This window comes from Myotis nattereri, assembly GCF_964212035.1.
Source record: "Myotis nattereri genome assembly, chromosome: 17".
In the NCBI taxonomy this organism is placed as follows: domain Eukaryota; kingdom Metazoa; phylum Chordata; class Mammalia; order Chiroptera; family Vespertilionidae; genus Myotis; species Myotis nattereri.
Window position 1 is genome coordinate 25,181,033 of NC_138092.1, and position 20,727 is coordinate 25,201,759.

The 20,727-nt window shown below is 39.7% G+C and overlaps 1 protein-coding gene across 1 annotated transcript in view; it reads right to left on the minus strand.

The window, feature by feature from the left end:
* Positions 1–20,727, minus strand: part of ENPP2 (ectonucleotide pyrophosphatase/phosphodiesterase 2) — a gene marked incomplete at its 5' end in the record, with an annotated part of 98,368 nt that overhangs the window by 66,807 nt on the left and 10,834 nt on the right. The window contains 1 exon segment of the mRNA XM_081111666.1: positions 7,771–7,873. Within this exon segment, the coding sequence (XP_080967792.1) occupies positions 7,771–7,873 (103 nt within the window).

Here is a 20,727-nt window from a genome sequence, read left to right on the forward strand (position 1 = left end):
AATCACCCTGTTTTAGCCTTTACGGCATCAGATCAGTTCAGCTAAAGCAAACAGATTCACTAGACCATGAGATGTGAAGCGCTTTTGCATGGTTGACTGTGGGATGTTGAAATGCATACAAACCAAGCCAGTTCCGTTTAGGAACTAATGTCAGGTTTCCAAAGCAATACCTTCCCTCTGGTTCATAAACCACATTTTTCTATTGACTTTGGCCAACCTATCAACAGTGCATGCTGGACCATAATTAACTGAGGCGAGGGGAGGAGGTGAGATTAGACAAGGGGGACTGAGATGTGAAAAAAGGAAAACTAGAAGAAGTCTTATAATAAAAATAAAGAGAAGGAAAATGCTTATGATTGAATTATTTATTTTTAAGAGTACTGCTTCGACAGAATTATTCCAACAGTCATCTAATAAATTCTGAGTAGCATTCATTCCCATGAGCTGCATACATTAATATGCTTCGCTATGCTTATAGCTAAGATTATAAGAGATCTCAAAATGCATTGCTTACAGTGGTTTACTTGCCCTGTCTCCTCTTCTTTATGGTGCCCCAGCATGCATTTGAAATTTTCCTCTATTCATGTCCTTTGCTTTTCCTTCATCTAATCTCTTCACTATCTCTTTCTTTACTTCGAAAATACCTAATGAATTTTTGCCATTTTTAAACTTTCTTCATTCTATCAATGTGACTTTTTCTATTTTCTTAATCATTCTCTAAATTTGTCCTGCACTTTGTTTTTGAAAACAATTGAATCTCATTCAATAGCTGGCTCCTATCAATTACAATACTCCTTTCCAACCCTTAAACCAGTGGTTCTCAATCTTCCTAATGCTGCGACCCTTTAATACAGTTCCTCATGTTGTGGTGACCCCCAACCATAAAATTATTTTCGTTGCTCCTTCATAACTGTAATTTTGCTACTGTTCTGAATCGTCATGTGAATATCTGATATGCAGGATGTATTTTCATTGTTACAAATTGAACATAATGAAAGCATAGTGATTAATCACAAAAACAATATGTAATTATATATGTGTTTTCTGATGGTCTTGGGCGACCCCTGTGAAAGGGTCGTTCGACCCCCAAAGGGCTCGCGACCCACAGGTTGAGAACCACTGCCTTAAACTGAAGACAGCTTTGTTAATAAAGCTGTCCTTACACTCATAATGGCAATATCTATCGCCTAAAAAATATTGTACCCAAGACTGGATTACCAACAACTTTTGGATCGGAGTTAATTCCTGGGTGTGTGTGGATGAGGGACACAGATGTCAAAACCCACTCGTGGCTGACGTGGATTCGGGTGACAAAGGCAGGAAGAGAAGTGGGAAGATGGATCGAGCCCTGTAGTACTTCGAATCCAATAACCCCAAGAATTTGAACTGCTGCACCTTTTTTAATAATATAAAGTGGTAGAGTAGAACAGAATGAACCTTGCCTTTGCAGGGCCGAGTCCATCCTTGGATCTTCTGTCATAACAAGCTCCTGCCCCTACTTTCTTTGTCGTTTGTAAGTCATCCTCTATGCCCAGGTCCCCTAGCCTGTTCCCCACTCCGGGCTAATAACAGATTTCAGGACTTCTCTTTTTATTGTACCTGATTCAGTGGCCAAAAATGGAAAGATTCCTTGCCTTACTACAAATCTGAATTCAAACATCTGTAAAGCCTTCCTTTATCTAACCTAAAAACCAAGAGAATATGGACATGAGCATTTTGGCTCTATAATATATTGAAAGGAGTCATGAAAACTGAAGGATCAATACACTTGTAGTATCCCATAATTTTTATCTGAGATTATGACTGAGATGTCCATAAAAGCTCAAAACTAAAAAGGAACTTAAAGTAAAATCAACAAAAAAAACCATAAAAGAAAAAACCCTCAAAAAAATCAAATCAGAAATGTGTGTAAGTATGATGGAGGTTTGGAATTTTGTACGAGGCATTTGCCAATACTTTTATGAGATTAAATGTCTACTGCTGCCTTTTTAATGACACACTTAAATGACGTTACTTTACTTCAAAGATACACGTCAGTTCCAGAATCTTAAAATATAAAGGTTACAGGTCTCTAGCGACACTTTTTGTTTTTAAACGGGACTTAAAATTTTAAAACCTGCATATATGTACATCTATGATATGCATAAAAACAATGTTCTGCTTCCCTTATTTTTCACAGTAGCATGACTTGGAAAAACACCAATGTGAAACATGATTTATTTCCTCCAAATTCATAATTTTGAGAGAACCAAGTGAAATTATTTTTACTTTGTTAAATAAGACCTTATTTCTGAAGCACTCCATCTTAATATACACACACACACACGCACACACACATACACAGAGGTAGTGATGTAGAATTCTGGTGCCATCTATGCAGTTAAAAATACTATTGCTATGAACCTAATTGGAAAGAACCTAATTCATGACAAGAGTTGTGACTTAACATTACTTCCTCCTGGACTCCCAATCATATTTCCCTCCAAATCTCCCTGCAAAGCAGAAACTTCCAGATTTGGATGATGGCCGATGAGAGGCAGTATTTAAGCTTGAAAACAGTTAGCTCAGCTCAAAGTTGGATGATTCTTCCTTCTAAGTTTTGTCTGGCCCTGAGAGCAGAGTTTGAGATAGGCACCCTATCTGTTCCTCCTGTTTCCCGTGGTTCTCAGCTGGAGTGTTTCCTGAAAGTGAGAGCAACTAAAGCTTTGAATCGGCTCACAGCCTGTCATGCTGCCTCCTTTTCTAAGAGCATTGAAACATAACGGTTCCCCTGAGTATGCCGGCCCCGTCTGAAGTATGGAAGGCAGGGAAAAGTGGCAGGGGACATGGATGGCATCCAAGATGTCACCCAACTCTAGAATGTAATACTGTCTATGCCTCTTCTGGATCATGTGACTCATTCTTCCTGGGCATACTTTCTTGCATCGAAGTTGCCATTTTCCCTTGATATTTTTTACCTCATATCTTAGCAAGCAGCACCCTCATACAGGCCTGTTTCCCAAATTCACCTCTGTCTGTAAATACCCATTCCTGCCAGCACCACTGTTCCCTCCTCTGACAGGTGCTGGGTCAGAGTTCACAGACAACGTGTTAAATAAATAAGTCCACCTGGGACGTTTCAAACACCTGAACTTTCCGTGTGTGGATAAATGCAGCGTCCTCATGTAGAAAGACCTCATAAGCTGCAACAAAACAGAGTTCTATAAATTTCAATCTTAAAAGTAAAAAATGTGAATTTAAGTTCTAAACCATTCAGATCACATTTGTGATGGTAGTCAGTAGTGTGATTCTGAATGATCTGCAAAGCTGCTGCAACACAGTGAAACACTCTCCGTTTGTTTTTTTAATATACCTTTATTGATTTCAGAGAGGAAGAGAGAAGGCAGAGAGAGACAGAAACATCAATGATGAGAGAGAAGCATTGATTGGCTGCCTCCTGCATGTCCCCCACTGGGGATCAAGCCTGCAACCTGGGCATGTGCCCTTGACCAGAATCGAACCTGGAACCCTTCAGTCCGCAGGCTGACGCTCTACCCACTGAGCCAAACCAGCTAGGACAACACTGTCCTTTTTTAATCACAACTATTATCAAATTGATGAGAAAAAATTTAAACACTGGCCTTCAAACATAATTGAAGGTCAATTAAATATATCATCAAATACCATACATCTGGTATTGTCATCTGCATTAATATGGCATTTTGTTTTCAAAACTCTTTTCTGATAGAGAGGCAACATTATCCCACTTTTCTGTTTGGAAAATCTAATCTCTCGGCCTACTTTGAGCTTGCAAAGGCCTGGCTAAAATTTTAGATCATCTGAATATAATTACAAGACTGTTTCCATTAACAAAGGATTTTTCACATTTTGTAAATAGGCTCCAAATGATCTATATTATATTCTTTTTAAGACATGATTTTGGAAGAATTGATACTTTATGTTGACTCAAGATTCTATGTTGAACTTTATTGAGGACTGAAATTTCTGTTTTTGTAAATGAGATAGGGGATTCTGTATAGTTTTAAGATAACTGAAAAATTACTGCACCAAAGCTCCCTGTAACAAAGAAATGAAATATCGGTGGCCTCCTTAGATTTGAATTCAGGTCATTTCAGTCCATTGACTAACACCCCGGATTTCTACACTAGGTTTAACACAAAGCCCCGTGACATCATGAGATTATTTTCCTTACAGAGGAGGGTTGATATATCTGCCAGCTTTGCAGCTTCCTACTAGCCCATCTTTTAAATAGCTTCTCCTTCTCATTGTAAAAAGAGATTCTTAAAGTTATCAAATGAACATGAACCATCTCATTCCTCTTATTATTGTCTGATTTCTCTATGATTCACAAAGAAAAGCTTTGCTCATAAAGTTGTTAGAGAAATTCATTTCATATTTATATCTGTGAATTTCATTCACACTCACATACTTTTAACTTGCATGCTACTAAAAATGATAATAAATTGAACTGAGCTTTCAGGTTTACTAGCCAGCCATTCACAAGCTTACAATTTCCCTTCATTTTTCAAGTATTAAGTTTCTAATACTTCAGAGGATATCCCATTTTTCACCAGGAGACTGAAAGAATATCTATCACAAACTTTAGTAGAATAGACTCCACCACAACACCATAAACACACATGGATGCACATGTACATGAGTGCACACATACTTGTATACACATAAATTCTCTTGCTGTCTTAAAGGTGAATCAAGCTGGCTGCATCAGATGTAGGTATGGGACAAAGATGTCAAGCTAAATGGCATTTATCACTTACATTGTCTTTGAAAATGTATTTCAGCCATCTCATTTACCTGATTGCCCATTATATTTACCCAACAGAATTATAACTGACTCTGCTCATTTCACATCTTCTAATAAATCTATACATCTTTTGTGATCTGGTAGAAGACACCCTATTCCACCATGACTTCCAATAGATCACCAGGTCCTAACAATAAATCCAGCTAACAAATGTGCTAGTTAATTAATTATAACAGACTGTTTGCACTGCAACAGCCTTGAAACTAGCAGCCCAGTCCATAGTACAGCAGTTGCATGTGTGTAGAATGTCCTCAGCTATTGCTGAGAGCTCTGAGGAACGACATTTACCAAACAAGGCACTGTGTGCTTCTGGACGGGAGATCGTGCTCTGATCAGTCTGAAGCTGGCCATACATTAATGCCCTTTGTATTCCTTCTATTTTGTGAAACAACCTAGAAGCACTGAGCTTCCCAGATTTCTGTGAACATCAAAGTGTTGCTGAACACAGGCATGGCTGTCTTTCTTCCCAGGATCTTGTTCTAATATCTATAGAAAAGTTCACCCAGTGTTTTCTGATGTGAACTCTTTGCTGACAAAATAACCAGTCGCATGTGTTATTTGAAGGAGGCCTTTTCTAGGCACATATTGCCTTTAACAAGATTAAAATGCTTCAAGTCTCTGCACGATGCCTTCACCCATTTTCCAAAGTGCATCTCTGGTCTTGCCTAAACAGCAGATAAGCTCCATCCGTAGAAAAACAAAAAAGTGTGCCAGCATACCAAAATCCTAATACTCAGACTCAAATGGCATTATATCGCAAGACTAAGCTTCATATAGATAGACTTTTCACTAATAAACTATTCTAGAAGACACCATAGAGGCCTAAAATAGTAGATGATTTCCTCAAATCATTCAAGAAGCAAATATTTTGTAGTATACTTAAGATCACTTAGATTTATTAATTTGAATATAGATCATATTATTTTCCCAGAAGTAGCATTATTGCATTAGTTCTTGTAGCTGTTTCTTATAATGTATGGAAATAGTTTGTTAATAACTGTGGCATACAATTTCCAAGTTCTCCATTAGAGAGCACATACATTCAGAGGCAATGGCACAGAATACATAGAACCATGGGCTTTTTTTTTTTTTTAATCCAGTAGAAAAATTAGAAATCATCTAGACCTCCTCCTCATAGTACAGCGAAGGAAACAGACTTCACAAGTGACTTGCCCAAGACCACACAGCAAGTTACATGAATTCAGGCTGCCAAGCCCAGGACTTTCATGACTGTTTCCCAAAAATAATGAGTGGCTGGATTTTACACATTCATTAAGGAAACAGCTTGTAATTATCAGTTTTAGCCAAAGTGCTATATTAATACAAAACAGGAGAAAGTTCCCTGGAGGGTGCATTGGAAAGAAACAGCAGTGGGCTGCCGGGCTGCTAGCTTGCCCACACGACCATCCTAAGCAGGGGTCCTCAAACTACGGCCCGGGGGCCACATGCAAATACAAATATTGTATTTGTTCCCGTTTTGTTCTTTTACTTCAAAATAAGATGTGCAGTGTGCACAGGAATTTGTTAATAGTTTTTTTTTTTAAACTATAGTCCGGCCCTCCAATGGTCTGAGGGACAGTGAACTGGCCCCCTGTTTAAAAAGTTTGAGGACCCCTGATCCTAAGGATCGGCTAGACCCCGCCCCCTCCAGTCTGTGCAGTTACAGTCAGTGTTAATGGGAGTTATACTTGTCTGGAACAAGAAAGAGAGGTCTTTGAAGAGAGCATTTGTTACCAATAAAAACAGGATTCTACAGCCCAGTGATCCACTCTTCTCTCCCTTCACCCCCAACAGAAGACAACTCATTGTGTCCATTTGGTTCCCTGGGGGTGCAATTTTTATTATTTGTTTTCTCACTTTTCACCCCAACCACACCCCACTTCAACTCACTAAACTACTTCTCATATAATTCTGGCATGACACACAAAAGTAACTTCTCAATAGAAGGAAGACTTAGCAATCCAACAATATATGTGTCATAACTTGGTGAATACAAGCTCTGCTGGCTAACCAGAGACAGTGATAGCCTTTTATAGCAGCCAGGTCAAGAAATACAGAGAAATACAAAATGCACAGGAAGGCTGACAAACATGCTGAGATGCCAGGCAAAGTCAAGAAAATATTGCCCCCTAGAGTACGCATTACTTAATATGTAATTTTTATTTATAAAACCATAAGCAGCTCCAATTTCCAGGAAATTAACCAACTCGTTACTTAAGACCTGGTCAGTTAAGCCCCCTCCATCTGCACAAGGAGCTCCTTTATAAGAACTCCCACACTGCTTAGGGCGCAGTGTATTGTAAAAGGAAACGCTTTCACTTCGGTTCTATTAGCTGAGTCGAGGTACACTGTTAAAACTTACCTTTCTCTAGGCCGAAAGAAAAACCAATGAGCTCCAATTTGAAGCACCTCCTTTTTAAAAAATCTTTTTCCTATTTTAGGTAAATCTTAATCTGCTAGTTCTAAATTTCTGAAGTTTCTTGAAGTCAGCTCACTGCCTTTTTTACTCCCACTCCTCTTTGCCCCCAGGTCAGAACTTTCTGGAGATAAGCACTATATCCAACGCCACAGGATAATCAATCCGATTCACGTATCTCCAATATTAAAGCAGCACCTGCTCTCACCACTTCTATTTTAGCCTTGCCTATTAACAAGAGTTTTAATTTTGTCTATTAACAAGAATTTTAATTTTGTCTTAATATGTATGAATTGCATTGCAGAAAGAATTAAATGGCTAGTTATCATGAAGACATCATAAATGTTCTCTAAAACCGCGTTCTCTCACCTGATTGATACACAGAGCTGATTTTATTTTGGAGAAATTAAGGACTAAATTAGTTATACTGCAAAATTATTTAAAGATGCCTTTCTCACTGAGCTTCTATTGATGGCCTAGTGTATAACACTTTTAAAAGGTTGAAAATGCAGATAGTTGCAACACTTACCTGTAGGAGGGCCTTCATCCCAGCCTTCTTCCCTCTTGATTCGATTTGCTACAAATCCCAAGCAGATATTGGCTCCAATAGCAAAAGTGAACAGGGACATCACCTAAGGGAATAAAGAGATCAAGTTGTCAAATAGACAAGGCTGCATCAAATTCTAGGAAGGCAAATGCAAATGACTTCAACGTCACCACCTAATTCCACAGCTTTCAAAATGCACCATCAAGCGCTGTCTTCATATCTCAAAACAACAAAAAGAAAAACAAAATCTGGAGCTGCTTCTGAAGACCAAGCCCTGCCATTCCACCTTCCTCCTACCTGCCGCGCCTGGGACACGCTGCTCCTTGCCATGGCAAAGGGTTCTTGGAAAGCCTTTTGCAGTGTGTTCTCTTTGCCCACACTGAATGCACTGCTTTTTGGGGCTCTGAGCTCAGTCTATTAACTGCATGTAATCCCACCTGGGAGGTTGACAGGCTGTTCTGATTTGTCCAAAGCTCGATTGCATCACAGTCTGTTCACAAATCACAGCCCTGAGTTAAAGAGGCTGGAAACATCAGCCTCCTTTTCTCCACCCCCTTATCGGTCCCTCCCCTAACACACACACTTTCATGTGGTTTCCTCTGCTAACATGAGGGTTTCTTGGGTTGCTGGGGCCAATAACAGCTCATGTTCATTTTCCTTCCCTCACAAAAACATGGTCTTTCAAAAAGAAACCAAATGTGTTTTGTCCGATAAAAATGAAACAGAACTGGCAAGGGGTTTCTACCAGCTTTAAGCTTTGAAGGTTTACAATGTAGCTAGTTATAAGGGATCATCAACCTCACGGCATTATTTTAAAAGAAAAAAAAACACACAAAGAAAACAGGAAAGTTTTATCATTTATAAGCCTAATTGCTTCCCCTCTCTGTCTCGTGTATTTATTTTTCCTGGCCGTTGAAATGACCTGTTCCTGTTGCCACATTCGCAGCTACTCCCGACTCCTCAAGTATTTCTCAGGACCAAGTCTCCCCAGATTGTAACTAACACAAGAGACAGCATTATTTTCCCCCTGTTGTGAGAGTTTAGAGAAGTAACTTTTATCACAACACTGGGAATGCCAGCTAAGCAGCAGAAAGTCCTCTGCTCTGGAGGAGGGGGGAAATAATTTATTTCTGCCTCCTCTTCCCGAAAAAACTGTCAGCTTGGTGTGTGTGGGGCTGGGGGGTGGGGATGGTGGGGTGGTGGATGGGGAAGCTTTATTAGTGATTGAATTTAGGAAGGAAATCTCAGTGGTGCAAGAATTTATCTTTGAAGAACTGTCTCCCTGGTTATTTCCCGGTTAAATTATCATCCAGCCCTCTTCCCCTCAAATTGTGTCCTTTGAGGCTATCGTGAACATTAAAGTTTCTGTACTAAGCTATTTGGCAGCCAGGAGCCATCAAAAAGAAATCGAGGCATCTAAATCTGAAAGTTATTTAAATTTTGTATGCTTTTAGGATTCAAATGAGGGAAGAAGCTTTGGCCTTGGTTTTTCTCTCCCCAGGCCCAGCGACCATCATTCTCCCACAGAGAACATGCGTGTAGATAAACAAATACACCACTCACTATGCAACGGAGCGGTGGCTTTGCTTAAATAAAACAGGATAGCACAAAAGCAAGAACTTGTTTATTATAGTGGGCTGCACAGTAGGCCTGGGCGGCATTATATATTCTAGAACTTAGTAACAGCTCATAGAAAAAAAAGAAAACACTGGCAAACATTACGTTGCCTTTCTAAAACCCCTTTAGTTGTGCACTCTGGCGAGAGGGCTGGCTCATGAATTTTTCTATAGAAGTCTCTTACTTTAATCTGTGTGCCATACTGAAATGATTTTGAGTGGGGTATTCAGCAGGGCTTATTAAAAAAACAAAACCTGGGTAAGATTTTTCTCCTACTTATATTCAACTTCAAGATGCAGGCTAGTTTTTACAGAGACACACTATAAACCAAAAAGGAAAACATCTAGGAAGCCCTTGATGATATCCTATGCCACGATGTTCCCAATGTCCTTCAAATCTTGCCTCCCCGTCCCTCCAACCTCCCCAGCCCCTGCCGGACTCTAACAACTTTAGATTCTGTCTGACATTTGATCGTGGAAACTCGGTTTGAGAATAATGAAGGCTCCCCTTGAAAATAAAATTAGACTCAGAAGTTGAACACCATCTCTTAATTTTTTTGACATGCAGAGTAGCTGTGCAGGGAGAAAAAACCATAAGTATAATAGCCAAGTTGATCCATAATTGGCTTCTGTACAGCACTTGTTACCAATTATCTAAGAGGATTGAACTCAGTCACTATTTCTGTTCATCATTCTGCCAAAGAACTTTATCTTCTACCAGGTCATTGTGCGTATGGAGTTCATTAACAGACACATACACATAACTGCACATGTGCACGTGCGCGCACACACACACACGCAACACCATCTAACCATTGCTAACCAGAATTTTACTATAAGACATCATTATATATTAATTCTCAGGAAGATGACCAAAATCCCTACCTTGGGCATCAAATCAACTACAAAATACAAGTACCTCTCAAAAAAACAACAACAACAAAAACAACTCTCATTGTCCAAAACGGAGAAAACCAAAAAATCTGATAATGCATAGTCTAGAAACTCAACTAAAGTGACTGAAATACAGTCCAAAATGTTCTATAACAAAACCAAATTAAGAAAGTTCACCTAATCTAGTGTTTATAAGATTTTTATATAAGGTCATCCACAGTCGGGTCAGTAATCAAGAAAATGTATAAGAAAGACTGAAATTAACTTCCAGGATGGTTTACTAATCTAGCTGTATGTCAGAGAACACTGCCCCCTGGCAGAAGAAAACCCAGAAGTATAAACAAATCTTTGAAAGTCTCAGGCCCTAAAAAATCACTCTGTGGTTCTCAAGCTTTATTAAGCAAAAGAACCATTTTGGGAGCTTGTTGAAAGTGTTGATGCCTATGGCCTACTCCCCAAGATTCTGATGCATTAGGTCTAAAGGGTGGGGACAGGAAAGGGGGAGTTTAGGGACCAGGCAAGAACTGGCAGAATAGACTATTCTGATGTAAGTAATGTAAGGACCACATTTAGAGAAACAGAGCATTAGAATAAATTATTCTGAGTTCATTTTTTTATGCCCTGAAAGTTGACTTGCTCGGTCTAATTCATAATATAATTTTAATATATTATTAATAGCATTTACTATGGATTGGACATTAAAGTTCAGATCTCTTGGTGACAAACCATGGCTACTCCTCCAGGGAAATCATCCCCAAACTGTAAGCAGCAGAACGGTCTTTTATTTACCTTGCTGGTGGCACAAAGCAGCAGTGTGTGTGTTGCTTAATTGCAATACAGAAGTTGCATTTATACAAATGCACAGTCTACCTTTTCATGAAATGGCTCTGTGAATCCTTGTTCCCAAGCTCTGATTAAGGTAAGAGGGCTTGAGGTTAACAGTGAGATCTGAGAGAGATGTAATTGAGGGTTGTCACTCTTGCCTCCTGCAGTAATTATGGCATTTTCATGAACTGCTTCAAACTTTATCTATATCCAGTTTCTCATTATGCAGAATTAACATGCCTTGACTTTAGCACTATTCCCAGAATACTTCTAACACTAGGATGCTAGACAATTTACTGACCACCTGATTTTCAGTGGTATCAGTTAGCAATAACTACAGCACATGCACTATGAAAGTAAGAAGACAAATTCCAGGTGTATTCTTCAGAGTCTATTTTAAAACTTTTTGAGTTAAGTCTTGGTTTTCAATTCTGATGTGGTAGAGGGCTGTTAGAAAAGTCAGAAAAAAAAACGGGCTAGCAGTCCTTTGCCAATCTAAATTGAGCAAGACATTCTAACAGCTAATAGAAAAACAAGCTGGCTCAATTGGCTCCTGCAATCCAGGACTGCAGATGTGTACCAAGTAGACACCACTTAAGATTCTAAACCACAGATGCAAAGTTCTATGAGTAATCTATGTCCCCAGGGGGTTCTCCAGTGGAGAAATAGCATATGCCTATTCAAATGCAAACAGGGCTTGTGCTATTGGTTATTACACAATTGAGAGCTGAAATCAACACTGTCACATCTTTCAAGGGCTTCAATTTATATCATAAACTTCCATGCATTTCATTTACTGCCAATGGAATCTAAGCATAAGCCCCTACACCAGAACAATCTCAGCTAAGAATATTCAATCATTGCACAAATATTCATTAGCTGCTACTGTGTACCAAACACTGTTCTGGTCACTGGTATTATGTCTGCTGCTCTCAATTGTCATCAAATAGACACAGAAATAAATGGAAAAGGCACACAATTTAAAACTTATGAGTTGTTTATTTCTGGAATTTTCCATTTAATATTCAGACCAGGATTGGTTGTGTGTAACTGAAAGTGTAAGAAACAAAACCACGGACAAGCGGGAACTACTGTAATTCAGTATTGATCTAGTCGGCAGGGTCAGAGAAGACTTGGTGGAGTATCACTTGAGCTGTGATGTGCAGAAACGTGGGAGTAACTAGGTAAGAGAGGAGAAAAAGATTCTAGAGAGAGGGAACAGGATGCACAAAGATTCTGTGTAGAGTGGACCTCAGCACATGCATAAGGTGAAATGACAGCCAGTTTGACTTGTATAGAAAAGCAAAAGTTAGCGTGGAATGAAATGAGACTGGAGAGGTTAGTAGAGGCCAGTTCATGTGGGACCTCAATGGTCATGTTAGGTGGTGTTGTCTTTATCCTAAAAGCAATGGAAAGGCTTAAAAGGGCTTAAACAGGTGGAAGTTTAATCAGATTTTGAGGTATTAATCTCTGTACTATGAGAATAAGAATTGGAGGGAGTCAGGAATGAATACAATAGATAATTCTGGAAACAATGTCAGTGATCCAGGTGAAAGATAGTGATACCTCCCACCCAAAAGGTTATGGGGGTAATGGAGAGGTAGAAACCCAGGTGAGTCAGAATAAAGACTTGTTAATGAATTGGGTATGGGCACTGAGGGGCAGGAAGGCGTTAAGTATGACTCCTGAGTTAATGAATATTCAACCATTATGATGACCAAATACATATTCAGTAAAGTCACTTCTTAATTTTTAATTGGCTTATAAGAAAGACATCCATTTGCTAACATTCTAGAATTACATAGTTAAAATAAGGGATAGGCTAGTAGCTTTAAAATATCGGCCAGTAGTTTTAAAAATCAGCTGAGAAAGTTGATTTAAAGTAAAGTTATATCTGACTTTAAACACTGAAAATACATTGGTTCATGATTGAGTTTTAAAAAGAATTACCCCAGCGAAATTATGCAGCTTTGTCCCTAACTCTAGCGCGTAATAAAACATTTTAAAACTCAAAACCCAGCATAAGTCTACGTCTTTTCAGCTGCCCTGAAACCTGCATGCTAAACATCCAGGGGAATGGAAGAAGGCTGTCACCATTCGGCCAGACGGCACACCAGCATGTGGGTGAACCTCTTGAAAGTTTTCATCTTGAGCCAACTTTGTAATGTGGACTGTGGAATATCTGAGCACGAGTGGGTGGGTGTTTATAATCAGAGAAAAGTGTTTTTTATCCCAAGTTCCACCACAGGGTTGAAGACTCTCACCCTTTACCTTCCAGTCTTACATAGGCAGGCTGCGAAGTTGTTCTTACCTCCACTTGCAGGTAAAGAACTGGAAGTTCAAAGCGTGGGTGTCATATCCAAAGTGGTGGGTAAGTGATTGAGCCAAGACTAGAATCCAGGTCCCCTCAGCCAGCGTAGTCCTCTTGTCTCTATAACATGAAGTCTCTCTTGCACCACACGAGGGCCTCAACTCGACACATCTAAGACCCAAACAACCCGTTCACCCTCCCCTCTTCATTTCTACTCAAAGCAAGCTTAAAACTACTTTTTCTTCTATAACCATTCTTTCGTCTTGCTTCTAAATCAGACACTCTACCCAGAGGTTCTATTTATTAATTACAATGATTACCATCATTTATCAGAGCTTTCTGAATCCTATCTGTACCTAAATGATTTTCCTCTTCCTTTTAGACTCATCCCTTCATCTTCATGCTTATGGTTGGGTATTAGACGTTCATCTCTTAACTGCTCTTCCTTAGGTCCTCTCTGCCCCCTTCAAACACCATTTCATTGAGTTCTCTCTTATTCAGCCTGTAATTTATTCCCATTCATTGACCAGAGAGCCCTACATAAAATGCAAATCTGATGATTTTCCTCCCAAACTTGAAACCTTCTAATGGCTGTCCATCACAGTGGTTCTCAAAGTGTGATCCTTGAACTAGCAGGGTTGGAATCACCTCGAAACTTGACAGAAATGCAAATCCTTTTCGGACCTACAGAATCAGAAACTCTTGGGGGTGACAGAACCCAGAATCCAGGTTTTAACAAGCCCACCAGGTGATTCTGATACAAGTTTGAGAACCACTGACCAAGAGGATAAAATCCAAACTGCCTAGCAAAGTACATAGGACTCTCAAGGTGACATTAAGCCCCCAGGAGTTCAGATCCCAGCTCTACCACTGTTTAACTGTGAGACCTTGCATGACCCTTCTCCATCATAAGACTCGGTTTTCTCATCGGTTTCCAGCTCATAGGATTCTTAAGAGTATTAGATGAAATAATCCATGCAAATTGCCTAGCACAGTGTGTGGCACAGAAGAATGCTTAATAAATGGTAAGTTTTCTTAATTAGAAAAAATATTTGCTATTCCTTAATTAAGTTGTGTTTTCTCACACCTTCATTCCTTATTATATGTTGTTTCTTTGGCCTAGAATGCCCTTCTCCACCAAATCTCCCTGAAAAACTCCAACATAGTCCTGAAGATTCAGGTCCGGTGTCACTCCTCTGCGAACCCTCCCCACACTCTGCTTTTCCCCTTCCCATGAAAAGCAATGGGGTCCTTTTCTCTGCTTCCACATTATCTGTAATCTCTTTTTTAGGCACCTCTATCCCTTGTGATTTCTCTTCGAATGCAGGGACCAGTCATCCTTGCACTCCACAGAGCTTTGCATCTTTCCTGGGAGATAACAGCCAGACAATAAATGTTTGTTGAATGAAGTTACTTGGCATTGAGACTTGAATTGGAACTTGAATTCTTGCTCTCTTACTAACTGGCTGTGTCACTTCAAGCCCACGTTTCTTCATCTGTAACGCAGAATTATTGGCTAACTTGGTGCTTTGTAACTCTTTTTTAAGCACTAAAACCCTATTATCAAGTACAATCTCAAAAGGAATACCAACATCTAAATTTAGAGTGGCTGTACTTTAAGGGGGTGGAGAGCCTGGATTCCAGCCAACCAGACACCTCCCTTCTAACCTACACCACCTTCACAGAAACCTGGAAATTCAAGAAATGCAACTTGTGAAAACAAAACAACAAATAAGTAAGTTAATTCCACTGTTTAAATACTTTTCTAAATCCAACCCTGTGTTGTAATATACACATCCCAAAATCTGACCCAAATTGTCTCAAGTCAGATCTTTCATTGATGAGCCATGGATACTCTCATTCTAGTCAAGCTCTTTCCCCAAGGAGTCCAGGCTCATATCTGCATCACACTTTGCTTCATGCTGATTTTCAGCCCCAAAGTCCTCCTCTTTCCAAAACACTCATCCAATTCTTAGTCAGTCCATAGGCCTTCCTCAGGGCTCAGCATCTTCACAACATTCCCCCTCTTAACTGCAGCACCCACTGCATCATCCAGTTCAAGAACACCTGGATTCTACCCAAAGACATTTGTCTCTTGTCTCTCTAGGCTTCCCTGTTTTATCTGAGTATTTCTTGTCTTAACAATAAGAGCATAAATGCCCAAAGAACAGGAGAAAGAAACCACTTAATATAGAGACTAAGAACCTGGATTCTAGAGCCTGACTATCCTGGGTCTGCCACTTTTGAGCATGAGACCTTGCTTAAGTTCTCTAACATTTGGGTGACTTTTAACAACAACCAAAATGACAGTCACCCAGGGTTGATATGAAGACCAAATTGCATAATGCATGTTAAGCAAGTAGCTCAGTGCCTGAAGCATAGAAAACACACAAATATTAGCCATTATTATTTACAGGAGGATAAAGACTGCATCTGCTGTCATGTTCTCAGCATTCAGCAAAGTGCTGGACACATAATAGGTGTTCAGTAGTGACATAGGTTCTAGGAAAATTCCTTTTTACTTATGGTGAGATTATATGTAAATTCAAATTAGAAATGCTATGAATCACTCTTTCTGCATCCTCACTAACCTCAGGAGAAAATGAGCAGCACTTACTTGGCAAAGGGTAGGGTGACTCTGGAGGCAGCTTTCAACTACAGGTTTCAGCTACAATAATAAAGACCCTCTATTTGGATTGGAAAGCCCCAAGAATTTGAGTTTCAACTCAAGACATTTGTTTGAACTCAAACCTAAAAGGAAGTGTATGCTTGCTACTGGAATGGAATAATCACATGCTCAGCAGCACAATGATTTCCTCTTGGGGAGGAAGCAAAACTGCCATTTCTGTGATTCCCATTGCAATTGAACACTAGCTACAGACTTTCACAAATAAGAAATAAAAGGGAACTTTCCCCACTTGACAAAAGTCTTCTACAAAAAAACTCATAGCTAACATTACCCATAATGGTAAAAGACTAAATGCTTTCCCCCTAAGATTGGGACCAAGACAAGGATGTCTTCTCTCACCACTTTTATGCAGTATTGCATTTCTAGCTAGGGCAATTAGGCAATAACAACAATGAAAAGGCATTCAAATAAAAAAGGAATAAAACTATCTATATTCATAGATGATATGATCTTGTATATAGAACATCCTATTGAATATATAAAAAAGCTACTAGAACTAATAAATATGTTCTAGAAAGTAGCATGATACAAGATAAATAATTAAAAATCAGTTATAGTTCTATACCTTAGCAATGGACAATCAAATGAAATTAAGAAAACAATTGTAGTTACAATAGTATCAAAAATGTCTAAAATACTTGGGGAGCAATTTAACAAAAGAAGCAATTTAACTTCACTTAGCATAATGCCCTCAAGGTTCATCCATGTAGTTTCAAGGCATTGCTCTTAAATTCCCACAACTGTCCCACAAATTCTGATTACAGTTTTTTTTCCATTAAGATTCAAACCCCTTGAGATCTGTAGGTGAGAACTGGGTTCTCTTCTTAAGCTATTTTATTTGAAAGTAAAATGAAACGGGACACCTGATGAAGGTGGTATGGCAGAGGTCCTGACGTGCTCTGAGAAAGCCCCAGGAAATCCTATTTCTAGGAATGTTCTGGTTTCATCATACACAGAGGCTGGTTAAAATAGGTCCATACCACGAATCAAATGCTTCTTCCTGTTGGTAGGTTCAGAGGGCAACTGAGGTGACTCTGGAGACAGCTTTGAAGGCACTGACCTGAGAGCCGAAGGCCAAGGTTAATGTTCCTTTCCTGTGAGTTCAGAGGCATTGGAATTTGCTTCCCTGCAGTGATAATCTCACTAGTTCTGCCCCACCCCCAACCCCCTTCCTCTCCTCTTTTTGAGGTATGTTTCTTAAACCGTAAAGTCCATCCCTTTAAGCTGTACATTTAGGTGGGTTTTAGTATAGTCTCAGGGATGTGCAAATATCACCACTATGTAATGTCATTTCAAAACTCCTAGTAGATAAAAGAGAATGCTGGACATTGTGAGACAACTGCCCTAAACTTTGAAAATCCATAATTTTACAAATTCATATAATATTGGATCAACACAGATTTAGTAAGTACTAACTGCATTGGCTAATGCTAACTGAAAGCTTACTTGGGGCTACATACTACTTGCTATCAGGGATATTGAGATAAAAAGCATACTTTAATTGGGAGATTGGAAAGTCAACAGTTTGTTAAAACACGCTATCCTATCATTCACCTATGCAATGGGTATGTGTAGAGGATCTGGAGAACCAACGTACTCAATCTTTATTCCACCCCACCTCCAAGGGCCCTCCTGTCTTACAGATTTTTTTGTAGAGTGAGTTATACATATGGTTTATAGACTCTGCCAATTATGCCCCTGACATTGTCATTATGTGCAAGAGGAGATCTGGATACAGAATTGAGACAGAATCCATCTTCCTACCTCTGCTAGTGGTTTCTCTGGGAAAACAAGACTGTGGGATGGGAGGTTTTTCTGTACTATTATTTTGATGTCCATTCTTCAGCTTTCTAAGCATCAGGAGATATCCATGGAGGTGACAGACATGGTAGTAGCTTCCTGATTTCTGAATCAAAGATGTGGGGGGTATGTTCTTGAACTCAATATTCCAGTGACAGCTAACTGCCATGTACTATGTACCATGGACTGACTCAAAATTCAGAAATACCTTGACAGGTTGAAATCAAGAGTTGAAAAAAAAGTAGCGAGAGAACCAGATCAATCTATCTGGGATAACACCCTTGAAAAAGAATACAGGAGAGTCCAGAATTGACAGCAATTCTTGTAAAAGAAACCTGGGAGTTTTTGTTACCTACAAGTTCTATAGAAGCCCATTCTTGACCAGAACTCTAAATTACCTCATTTTAGCTTAGGTCCATTTAATAAACAATCACTACCTAGATCCAGGAGAGACAACTTCAGCAAAGCCTGGTACTGTCTGGATTCCATCTAGGTTGTATTCGCCTCTGGATGTTTCATTTTAGGACCACCCTACTAGACAGCATCGAGAGGGGCATGATCAGAATGATGAGGAGTCCATCGTACTCAATCCAGTCATTGATCACTCATTTGTTTATTTCTTCAACAACTTTTACTAAGCACCTAGGATGTTTCAGGCATTGGAGATGCAAAGTGAGCAGAATACAAGCTCTGTTCCATGGGTCCCACATTCTAGTGGGAGAAGAAATATAATATTGGGTAGTTGAAAAATGGTAAGGAAAACAGCTGAGCAAGAGAACAGAGGTAATCGGAAGAGCTATTTTCAATTAAATGGCACTGAGGTCTCTCTGAAGAGATGATATCTGAACACAAATGTGGATGGAAGAACCGGGTGTCTTCAGAAGTAGCAAGTGGAAGGCCCTGAGATAGCAGTAGCCCCGTGTGTGATCAGGAAGGCCAATGTGGCTGGAGTGGAGGGAGAGATGGGGGGAGGAATAGCAGATGATGTCAAAGAGGCGATGGGGGCTGCTGGCTCATGCAGGACCTCAAAGGTCATAGTGGAGCCTTTGGGTTTCGTTTTGGGTGTGATGAGAAGCTACTGGAGGGATCTGAGCCCGGCAGGCAGTGACATCATCCAATTTGTGTTTCAAAAGGCTCACTCTCACTGGTATTGAGAGAACTGATATTTAATGAGCTCCTGTTCTGGCAAGTGGTTAAGGACCCTGTGACCATGCAACCTGGGTGCCCTGCATGAATGGTGGGAAAAGGTGGGTGTGGCTGTCTTTCTTTAATATTTAAAGGGCAATGCAAGACATATGAGTTTTATTGTATGTATCTCCTTGGGCAAAACTAAAAGTTACAGAGAAGCATGCCTCATCTCATAATAAGAGGAACTTTCTAACAATCAGTGCTGTCAGGGTTCTCTTACAAAAAAAAAAAAAAAAAAAAAAATCCCCAGTCACTATTCAAGAAAGGCTGGGTGCTGCTGGTCAGGAATTCTTATAAAGTCTCTAAACTCAGAAGAAGATTGGCTATACAACATGTAAAGTCCTTTCCAACTCTGAGCAGCTATTATTTTCCTCTCTTCTTAAAACTCTTAGGGAACTGAATTCTCCCTCTGTAATGACCAGCAAAGAGCTATTCAAATGATTAAACAACCAAAATTCAGTCATATGTTTTCTGGAGAAATCAAAAGGAAAGGGAAGGATCCTTACATACAGCTTGTTCTTACTCTTTCATCTCTTGAAGGAAATATACAGATAGATATACTAGTAGGTAGGTATGGACTGATATATAATTAGTGTGTGCTATTTAATTAATACAAGTAAAGGGAACACTGGCCAGGGTTAAGGAGAAAGAAACACCTTTCACAAAATAATTTGATAGACTTAAGCAAGAGATGAAGTAACATACTTTTGGGTTGACCTAGAAGATGGGCCTAAGACAAGCTGGCCTTATATTGCCTCTCCCAACTTTATAGGCCGCCCATAATCCTTTGTGAACACAGAGCCACTCAAAGTTGAAATCCAATAACCCCAGCTTGCCACTAGAGCATTATGCAAGAAAATGCAGAAGTTCTGGCCCTCACGTTGTCCTGCTAAGCTTCTGATACTCTTAGAAGAGATGTTATACAACTTGTTAATTACTAAAATCCTGGGCCACTGGGCTTGGTTACTAGCTGTGGGCCTTGGAGTTAGGAACCCACTCTGGACCTCCAGTTCCTCATTTATAAAATGGGAATCATCCCAGTGCCTTCCTCAGAGAGTTGTTGTGGGGATTCAATAAAATAATCCATGTAGGGTTCATTGTTGATAACCACAGCTACCATCTGCTGAGCTCCTAGAATGTGCCAGACATCCTACAGGAATGATCTCACTGAATTTTCAACAATCGTGCACAGCGTATACTGCTTTCTCTTTTTGAGACACTCACAGAAGTTTAAGTCATTTGCCCACGTTCACAAAGGTTCATTTAAACTCGGATCTGCCTGCCTAACCAGAGAGTCCCACTTTTAAGCATTTCTTACTATAGTCCACACCATTGTGGTACATTTAGTTTCCTTTGATTTTTTAAAATCTTTATTATTGAAAGTATTACATATGTCCCCTTCTTCCCCCACTGACTTCTTCAAGCCTGCCCCCACCCCCTGCCAAAGCCTTCACCATCCTATTGTCTGTGTCCTTACTTTTAAAACAATGCCCTCCAATCTCAAGTTTGGAGGCCAGTGGAGGGGGTTTTCTCTAGTGCCTTTCCCACTTCAGAAACAGAAGAGATTCTGTCAAGTTTTTCACGTGGGCACTCACTGGAGGTTGGAGCCTTTATAT